The sequence below is a fragment of the Carassius auratus genome, chromosome 25, assembly GCF_003368295.1.
Source record: "Carassius auratus strain Wakin chromosome 25, ASM336829v1, whole genome shotgun sequence".
Taxonomy (NCBI): domain Eukaryota; kingdom Metazoa; phylum Chordata; class Actinopteri; order Cypriniformes; family Cyprinidae; genus Carassius; species Carassius auratus.
Genome location: NC_039267.1, coordinates 22169353 through 22180449, shown reverse-complemented (window position 1 = coordinate 22180449; position 11097 = coordinate 22169353). Strand labels below are relative to the sequence as shown.

General features: G+C 35.0%; 1 protein-coding gene and 1 long non-coding RNA gene across 2 annotated transcripts; both read left to right on the top strand.

Moving 5' to 3' along the window:
* Positions 1-3632: 3632 nt before the first annotated feature.
* On the top strand, positions 3633-6296 carry LOC113043909 (uncharacterized). The gene is made up of 3 exons (XR_003275818.1): positions 3633-3754; positions 5086-5279; positions 6203-6296. It is a non-coding gene; the product is annotated as an uncharacterized LOC113043909 (long non-coding RNA).
* Positions 6296-9118, top strand: LOC113043908 (early nodulin-like protein 2). Its single transcript, XM_026203486.1, has 3 exons — positions 6296-6364; positions 6823-6924; positions 8673-9118. The coding sequence occupies exons 2-3, from the start codon at positions 6852-6854 to the stop codon at positions 9074-9076; spliced, it is 477 nt and encodes a 158-aa protein (XP_026059271.1). The 5' UTR covers positions 6296-6364; positions 6823-6851; the 3' UTR covers positions 9077-9118.
* Positions 9119-11097: the final 1979 nt, after the last annotated feature.

Below are 11097 nucleotides of genomic sequence, written 5' to 3'. Positions count from 1 at the left end.
TGGCAAGATTTGCACTGAATATTGAATGAAACAGCTTTCTCTGATAGAGAGACAAGCTTTTGAGCAGGTTTGGGCTAGATTTCACTTCATTTGAACAGAAGCACTATTTCAACATTACTGGTCTCAGAAACCTTTAAACTGACAATCTTGAGCATTGACGCTCAAACATAAGTTTTTGTGCATATAACTTCTAACACATTAAAACAGTCTTACAGCATTGCAAAAACATTGTATTTCATAAGGCATAAGCATCCTTCATTTTGGCAAGATTTGCACTGAATATTGAATGAAACAGCTTTCTCTAATAGAGAGAAAAGCTTTTGAGCAGATTTGGGCTAGATTTCACTTCATTTGAACAGAAGCAGTATTTCAACATTACTGCTCTCAGAAACCTGTTTTTGTGCATATAACTTCTAACACATTAAAAACAGTCTTACAGCATTGCAAAAAAACATTGTATTTCATAAGGCATAAGCATCCTTCAGTTTGGCAAGATTTGCACTGAATATTGAATGAAACAGCTTTCTCTGATAGAGAGACAAGCTTCTGAGCAGATTTGGGCTAGATTTCACTTCATTTGAACAGAAGCAGTATTTCAACATTACTGCTCTCAGAAACCTGTTTTTGTGCATATAACTTCTAACACATTAAAAACAGTCTTACAGCATTGCAAAAACATTGTATTTCATAAGGCATAAGCATCCTTCAGTTTGGCAAGATTTGCACTGAATATTGAATGAAACAGCTTTCTCTAATAGAGAAAAAAGCTTTTGAGCAGATTTCGGCTAGATTTCACTTCATTTGAACAGAAGCACTATTTCAACATTACTGGTCTCAGAAACCTGTAAACTGACAATCTTGAGCATTGACGCTCAAACATAAGTTTTTGTGCATATAACTTCTAACACATTAAAAACAGTCTTACAGCATTGCAAAAACATTGTATTTCATAAGGCATAAGCATCCTTCATTTTGGCAAGATTTGCACTGAATATTGAATGAAACAGCTTTCTCTAATAGAGAGAAAAGCTTTTGAGCAGATTTGGGCTAGATTTCACTTCATTTGAACAGAAGCAGTATTTCAACATTACTGCTCTCAGAAACCTGTTTTTGTGCATATAACTTCTAACACATTAAAAACAGTCTTACAGCATTGCAAAAAAACATTGTATTTCATAAGGCATAAGCATCCTTCAGTTTGGCAAGATTTGCACTGAATATTGAATGAAACAGCTTTCTCTGATAGAGAGACAAGCTTTTGAGCAGATTTGGGCTAGATTTCACTTCATTTGAACAGAAGCAGTATTTCAACATTACTGCTCTCAGAAACCTGTTTTTGTGCATATAACTTCTAACACATTAAAAACAGTCTTACAGCATTGCAAAAACATTGTATTTCATAAGGCATAAGCATCCTTCAGTTTGGCAAGATTTGCACTGAATATTGAATGAAACAGCTTTCTCTAATAGAGAAAAAAGCTTTTGAGCAGATTTCGGCTAGATTTCACTTCATTTGAACAGAAGCAGTATTTCAACATTACTGCTCTCTGAAACCTGTTTTTGTGCATATAACTTCTAACACATTAAAAACAGTCTTACAGCATTGCAAAAAACATTGTATTTCATAAGGCATAAGCATCCTTCAGTTTGGCAAGATTTGCACTGAATATTGAATGAAACAGCTTTCTCTAATAGAGAGAAAAGCTTTTGAGCAGATTTCGGCTAGATTTCACTTCATTTGAACAGAAGCAGTATTTCAACATTACTGCTCTCAGAAACCTGTTTTTGTGCATATAACTTCTAACACATTAAACACAGTCTTACAGCATTGCAAAAAACATTGTATTTCATAAGGCATAAGCATCCTTCAGTTTGGCAAGATTTGCACTGAATATTGAATGAAACAGCTTTCTCTGATAGAGAGACAAGCTTTTGAGCAGATTTCGGCTAGATTTCACTTCATTTGAACAGAAGCAGTATTTCAACTACTGCTCTCAGAAACCTGTTTTTGTGCATATAACTTCTAACACATTAAAAACAGTCTTACAGCATTGAAAAAACATTGTATTTCATAAGGCATAAGCATCCTTCAGTTTGGCAAGATTTGCACTGAATATTGAATGAAACATCTTTCTCTGATAGAGAGAAAAGCTTTTGAGCAGATTTGGGCTAGATTTCACTTCATTTGAACAGAAGCAGTATTTCAACATTACTGCTCTCACAAACCTGTTTTTGTGCATATAACTTCTAACACATTAAAAACAGTCTTACAGCATTGCAAAAAACATTGTATTTCATAAGGCATAAGCATCCTTCAGTTTGGCAAGATTTGCACTGAATATTGAATGAAACAGCTTTCTCTAATAGAGAGACGAGCTTTTGAGCAGATTTGGGCTAGATTTCACTTCATTTGAACAGAAGCACAATTTCAACATTACTGGTCTCAGAAACCTGTAAACTGACAGTCTTGAGCATTGAAGCTCAAACATAAGTTTTTGTGCATATAACTTCTAACACATTAAAAACATTCTTACAGCATTGCAAAAACATTGTATTTCATAAGGCATAAGCATCCTTCATTTTGGCAAGATTTGCACTGAATATTGAATGAAGCAGCCTTCTCTGATAGAGAGACAAGCTTTAGAGCAGATTTGGGCTAGATTTCCAACAAGTCCTCCAACTCATACGACCATATTGGTCGTTTGCACCTTTCCTCAAATACGACCCAATGGAGCGTTTCCTAAAATAGTGCCCCTACAGGCAGCAGGAGAAATGCTACATTCATTCGTCTTGATGCATTGTGGGATTTCTACGAAATAATCGAGGCTAATACAGGTATGTTATCAGCGAAACTGGATAATATAAACATTTGAAAACAATTATAGCCTTTGTAAGGCGCTTTGTGTTGTTTCATCTTCGTCTGTGGGTATTAGTTTTACAGGTAACGTTATTTAGGCTAATTTGGAATAACGTTATAAAGGACTTTATGGAATATTGAAAAGTTAGACCTGTGAACATCGTAAGTGACAATAAACTTTGCTTTTATTAAAATCCGTGGTTACAAAAATATTCGACGCGTTTAAAATCAACAAGGGACTCGATTTTTCATATTATTTTAACGTGTTTGATGGTCCGATCATTTGAACAAGTGACATCATCATGGTAAAGTTAGTATTTTCTTTTTTTTATTATTATAAATTGGAAAATGGAAACGTTGTGGTTATGGGACAATGTAAAAAGTCCGCTCATTTTCTTAAAACGAACAGGTATCCATATTTCATTCACCTGACTCGAATAGGCCTAACTTACTGTTAATTATATATTTCACATACAAATTGCATTCCAGTTCACTATTAAAACGATCAATATCATCCAGATATATGAAATTGTGGACATACATAAATAAATAAATAATGCTAATATAATAATAATTTATTATAATAATAACACACATTCAAATTTTAAATAAAATTGTTGTAATGGCTGTTATTTCAAATATCATTGTTTTTAATGAAATAATATATATATATATTTGTGAAATAGTTATAAAATATTGTTAAAAGAAAAAAAAAAACGTTTAGCAGCTCTTCAGAATTAGCAGGATAATAATAAACAGTGTACACAGATAACAGGGCCGACGTATTCAATGGTAAATGTACTGTACATTCTGTTTTTTTTTCTCCTCTGATTCCTACATACAGGTGCAAAGCCAAGAACAGAACAAAGATACACGGCTAGAGGACAGAAAACAAAGGTGATTAATCAAAGTAATCTGATGTTGATTTTTATCCACTTAAACATAATACAACATATCATATTTACCAAACATGCATCCATTATATATATATATATATATATATATATATATATATATATATATATATATATATATATATATATATATATATATAAAAAGATAGATAGATAGATATAATATATGCCTCTTTAGCAGCTGTTTCTGTGAGCCGCTATATGTAAACTGCCTTATTGGAACAGTCTAAACCAGTCTGTGAATCATAGGTCTCAGGTTATGTATTATACCATTGTTCCTGGGTGGGAACGAGACGAGACAAGCACTTACTGTGTTTCTGCAACTCTAGTTTTATGCATGTATGGATATCTATATCTGCAGTGGACCTCCGTAGAACATTAATCATCATTTATCAGCAAAAGGATAGTTCACTGTGGCGAGTGGGGCGGGGCCGAGAGGCGTGGGAACGAGGAGTGAGGCCAGGTGTAGTGATTGGAGATGAGCTACACCTGAGCCCCACCGCTAGTATCGAGTCCCACGTAGGAGATGGAAGGATATAAAACTGGAGTGACGACCGTGAAGGACGAGAGAGGACCAGTCCTGGGACGTTATTTTAATGTGTGTGCTTTTTATTTATGCGCACCAGTCGGCCGTGAGGGGCTGGTGCGCCGTTTTGTATTTATTTATTAATTATTAAAATGAGTTTTGATTGTGCGCCGGTTCCCGCCTCCTTCTTCCCGATGAGTATGGAGTGAATATCGTTACATTCACCAAAAAGGAAAATTCTGTCATTAATTACTCACCCTCATATCATTCCAAACCCATGAGACCTTCATTCATCTTCGGAACACAAATTGAGATATTTTGGATGAAATCCGAGGGAATCTGATCCACACATAGGCAGCAACATCATTGCACCTTTTGACATCAAATAAAAGGTAGTTTAAAACATGGTTAAAACAGTCAGTGACTACAGTTGTTCACATTTGTTTTTGCGTACAAAAAGTATTCTCACCACTTCAAAACATTAAGGTTGAATCATTGTTGTCCTTTTGACTGTTCTAACCATGTTTTAAACTACCTTTCTGGTTGTCAAAAAGTGCAATGACGTTGTTACCCTCAGATTTTATCAAAAATATCTCAATTTAAAATCTGAGTAGCATTATAGTATTGCAGTTTTCTTTAAAAGTATTGAAAAATAGATCAATATGGTGACAATATTTTCGAAGACATGTGGGGAATAAAACAAATTTCTTGTCCCCTCATAACATATTGTAGCATGCAGTGCAATGATTATCATATAAGTTTTTTTTTTTTTTTTTTTTTTTTTACAGATGCCTACTCTAAAGGATTGCTATGCATGCAGGGAAAAAATCGGAGTTGCCAGCAAAACATGTCAGCACTGTAGGGCCAAACACCCATATAAGGAATTGCTTGAAAAAAAAAGAAACAGCTTTCCCAGGAATGGAAAGCGAGACAAAAAAAAAACAGCAGTGTAAACAAAGTTTACGATGCAACAAATCTACTAGTAAGTTTATCTTTCAAATATTATATTATAATAATATAAATAATATTATAATTCTTTTTCAGTGTGCATACCGATTAAAGGGTAACACTGTGTCTGCACCAGATGTAACTTTTTTTTTGCGTTGCATTGCACCACGCTGCAACAGCTAAAAGGTCTCTAAACTGAATGCTACAATCTGACCCAAAGCATTTGGACTACTTCAGAAATAGAACAGGGAATTGTTTACTGCCATGCCGCATCCTTTATTGACAATATAACTGATTATAATGGGTGCTATTATATTTTGACGTGTTGCGTCGCACTGCTCACATCCGTTGTAGACACGGTGTAATATTTATGTGTTTTTTTCAATTATACTCAGGTCTGATAAATAAAGCTAAATTAAAAGTTTGTGGATAATATTAGAATATTGTAATAAAAATTGTATAGACCGGGGGTGTCTGAACTCAGTCCTGGAGGGCAACTGTCTTGCATAGTTTAGCTCAAATATACCTCAACAAACTTGACTGGAAGTTTCTAGTATGCCTAGTAAGGCCCTGATTAGCTGCTTTACAATAACTACTTATACATTTACAATAACTAAAAGCCCAGCTGAATGAAAATAAACATTGATGAGCTAAGGTACTGGACAGCAATTAATCCAAAGTTCTTGGACAAATAAGATGCTGGCTATAGAAAGTATGCAATAACTCAATCATTAATTCAAGCAACTTTAATTACATAGAAAAGAAGGCAAAACTTGAAAAGGAACATTTTTATTTTTTAATCAGACTTTTTATACACACACATACAAATATACATTATATATATATATGTGTGTGTGTTTGTGTGTGTGTGTGTGTGTGTGTGTGTGTGTGTGTGTGCAAACTTGTAGTTATTTAATCCAATTTTAGTCTTATGATTTTGTCTCAATTTCATTCCAGCTCCACAAGTGGGAACTTTTAGAGAGGTTCCCAGTGCTACTTCTTGCTAGGAGAACCTCAAATGGATTTTCAGCTGAATGCTTCTGTCCATGGAATTGGGGACAGAAGATAGTCAAGATGCTTTTCTGACAATAAAGCGACTGTATGAAAGTCTTCTCAATGGTAATAAACACAAATGTGCAATGCTTGCTAAATTTTCACATAATGCATTGCTTATTAGTGCATCCTCGACTGATTTGAGTTGATTTCTCTCTCTAGGTTTAAAAAAATGTTTAAACATGAACTAATGAAAGAATATTTGAAAATGTCTCTTTCAACAGGAATAACATCTTAAAACACATGTTGGTTTCATTTATCATAATCCCAACATTTTAAACCTTGAAGCTTCCTTTTTACATAGGTAAAAACAATGTAAGAACACTTTTGAGCGGGGCCTTGTATTTTTTGGATCATGTCAAATTGATAATACATTATTAAATACAACCCATAGGTGGACTTAAACATAAATCATAATAAAACGTTTTTTTTTATTAAATTGTACTTATTTTATTCAATTAATACAATTATATTTTTATATTATTGTTATTATGACCACATTTACAGTTTCTTTTTTCCAACAGTGGCTATTGCAGATAAAGAAGCAAGCAGCATGGGAGAGAGTTCTGCCACAAACAGCACAGAGACTCCACCAGCAGACTCCACACAACAGATCACCTGTAATGGAAAAATGTCTTATTCAATAGAACTGACATGTTCTTGCACAGCAAACATTTTATTTTTTTCACCTGTAAGAACTGTAACTGTACATCATCGGTTCTCAATTCCAGTCCTCGCATCCCCCTGTTCTGCACATTTTGTATGTCTCTCTTATTGCTTCATACATTTGTCCTATTCGAACATAAGTGCCCTGCGAAGTGGACATGACAGGATATTCAGCCATGATTCCAGTTCGGAATGAACGTATGTTCCATTCAGAGTGCACTGAAGTGTGCGAGACATGACTTTAAATGTAATTTATTTACAGAGGTATATTATATCACACTTGTCCTTGTGTGAAGACGTTGCGCAGTGCAAATCTGTGAATGAACGTTCCAATGTGAGAAACTTCAACAGATTTCCCCTGGTCAGGGGGTAGGGAGCAGTGAACACTGTGTAGGGACCATGTCAATGGGAACACAGTTCATGCACAGAGCTCACTTCTAATGAGCTGTTTATCTGAATTAGGTTTGTTAATAAAGAGAGACATGCAGAATATGCAGAGCTGGGGGACGCGAGGACTGGAATGAAAACTGCTGGTGTACATGATGGTGTATACTTGGTCACTCAATTTCACATCATGTATGTCTTTGTGCAGCTTAAGGCTGTAATACAGTACATGACTTTTGCCCGTATTTTTGCCCTGATTCAGAAATTGATGCTATTTGCCGAAAGTCAGAGCGAGCCTACTCAATCTGTGCAGTAAGATTTAAAAGAAAATCATATAGTGTGTGATGGGCACAGACTCAAAGCTTTAGGCTATGATTCCATCCAAATAGAGGAATGAAACATGCTTATTAGACATGTTTTCTAAAACAATTTTTTCAACACTTTACGCCTGGTTTCACGGATAAGACTTCTTGTTAGGATATCACAAACATTTAAAATTAAAACTCACCACTGACAGAAACAGTCGACTCTCGTGCCTTTTGCATTTAAATCTTTATTACACACAATCCAACGGGTCTTCAATAACTTTGTTTTTCTGCCTCTATAAAAGTGCATATATAATGTTGCCTTGTTTCTCTAAAGTTGCTCTTTTACTTGTTTTAAATCTAGCCAAAACCCATGTGTTGCGTGTGAAACACAGTAGGCTTTAATTAGTATACATTTATTGTGAAATGACTGCATTTTCATGTCAATCCGTGTTCATTTTTACCGCGAACAACGCGCTGTCACTTTCAGCGCATGCAGCACAGCAAAAATAGACTTGGTACGTAAACGATCGCCGCACTGCTGCAGACGCACCGGTCCTGGAATGCACTGACGGACCGCAACCGCATGCAGTGTGAACGCTGGAATCCGTTAACATGGGTGCGTAAAAAATTACACAACGCGTATGCACCGCAGACGGAGTATGTGTGAAACGGGCGTAAAGCTAGTCCCAAACTAAAATGCATGTTTGAGCTGTCTCAACTGAAATAAACTTGTACTGGCATAATTAAAATATGTCAGTGGTTTCTAAGACATGTATATAAACCCCCTAATTTTACTAAAGCCTAATCTTGTCTTAGTCTAAGCCTGGACCATATTGTTTTCATTGGTCGTGTTTCATAAGCAATAAGGCTCATACATTTTAGATAATTGTGCAAGGAAAAGAGGTTACAAGTTCTATAGTGCATTCCAGCCTTTGAATAGATAAAGGGTTGTTTTAAATGTTTTGATTACAGCAGCTTATGCAAAGGTTCATATCACAATTTTGTTTTTCCAACAGTGTCTAACAAAGATAAAGAAGCAAGCAGCATGGGAGAGAGTTCTGCCACAAACAGCACAGAGACAGAGACTTCACCAGAAGACTCCACAGCAGACCCAGCTTCAGAACTCACCCCTGAGTCTGACACTGTTTTACTTCCTCTTGCATCTTCCTCCTTGGCTTCTCTTGTTTCCTTTACCACCCCGTCTCTTATGTCTTTATCCATTGCTTCTCCAGTGTCCCCCCTGACTCATCCTGCTTTTGTGTCCTCTCAGTCTAGTCCTATATCTTCTTCCTCTGCTTCTCCTCTGCCACCAGCCTCTAACCTTTCTACCCTTTCTAAACTATCCACTGAGCAAGGCAGTTCAGGCCCAGTAGTTTCCTCACGGAAAAAAAAGACAAATAAAGAGGAAAGCAGACCCTAAAGGTATGTGTGGATTTATTGATTTTAGGATTTTGTGTTTGATTTTGCACTGTTATTCAGCTGAAAGATTAGTTTCTCATTGTTTTTTTTTTTTTTTTTTTTTAAGGACTGGGTTTGAATTATATAAAGTACAGGTTATTCTCAATAAATTTGAATGTTGTGGAAAAGTTCATTTATTTCAGTAATTCAACTCAAATTGTGAAACTTGTGTATTAAATTAATTCAATGCATTCAGACTGAAGTAGTGTAAGTCTTTGGTTATTTTAATTGTGATGATTTTGACTCACATTTAACAAAAACCCACCAATCTCAACAAATTTAAATTCTTCATAAGACCAATAATAAAAAAAAAAAACTAATAGTGAATTGTTGGCCTTCTGGAAAGTATGTTCATTTACTGTACACGTACTCAATACTTGATAGGGGCACCTTTTTTTTTCTTTAATTACTGTCTCAGTTCAGCGTGACATGGAGGTGATCAGTTTGTGGCACTGCTGAGGGGGTCTGAAGCACAGGTTTCTTTGACAGTGACCTTCAGTTCATCTGCTTTGTTTGGTCTTGTTTCTCATCTTCCTCTAGCCCATAGATTCTCCCTGGGGTTCAGGTCTGGTAACCAACACCATGGGCATTTAACCAACTTTTGGTATTTTTGGCAGTGTAGGCAGGTGACAAATTCTAATGGAAAATGAAATCAGTATCTTCAAAAAGCTGGTCAGCAGAAGGAAACATGAAGTTTTTGTTAAATGTGAGCCAAATCATTGCAACTAAAAGAACCAAAGACTTAAATTCAAAGCACACAGACTGAAGTAGTTTATTTAATATACAAGTTTCACAATTTGAGTTGAATTATTGAAATAAATTAACTTTTCCATGACATTCTAATTTATTGAGAAATACTTGTACATATTGTAATATTTTCTTTTGCACATATTGCAACATTTACTTATTTTAATTTTTTTGGAAAGCAAGGTGTTCCGTGTTATGCCTATAAAGTACCCAAGCATTGTCCATATTGTCGTCCTCTTGTCAATCTGTTTGCTTCTATTGTTCTCTTCATTTGTTAGTCATTTTGGATAAAAGTGTCTGCTTAATGAATAAATGTAAAAAAAATAAAAATAATTACATTATATATATATATATATATATATATATATATATATATATATATATATATATATATATATATATATATATATATATATATATATATATATATATATATATACAGTACAGACCAAAATTTTGGACACACTTTCTCATTCAAAGAGTTTTCTTTATTTTCATGACTATGAAAATTGTAGATTCACACTGAAGGCATCAAAAAATGAATTAACACATGTGGAATTATATATATGGAATTATATACATAACAAAAAAGTGTGAAACAACTGAAAATATGTCATATTCTAGGTTCCTCAAAGTAGCCACCTTTTGCTTTGATTACTGCTTTGCACACTCTTGGCATTCTCTTGATGAGCTTCAAGAGCTAGTCACCTGAAGTCTTGAAGGAGTTCCCCGAGAAATGCTTAGCACTTGTTGGCCCTTTTTCCTTCCGTCTGCGGTCCAGCTCACTCCTAAACCATCTTGATTGGGTTCAGGTCCGGTGACTGTGGAGGCCAGGTCATCATCACTCTCCTTCTTGGTCAAATAGCCCTCGATGCCTTCAGTGTGACTCTACAATTTCCATAGTCATGAAAATAAAGAAAACTCTTTGAATGAGAAGGTGTGTCCAAACTTTTGGTCTGTACTGTATATAACAAAAGTGTGCAAAGCAGTAATCAAAGCAAAAGGTGGCTACTTTGAGGAACCTAGAATATGACATATTTTCAGTTGTTTCACACTTTTTTGTTATGTATATAATTCCATATATAATTCCATATGTGTTATTACAGAAACTGTTTATCTTTCAGTGTTAAGGCATATCGGTTCTGATCTACAGTATGCTTGTGTTCTGATTTGTGCTTGCTTTGTAAAGCACACAGTCTTTCTGTTTTTCATGACTGGACTCATACATTTTTTTGA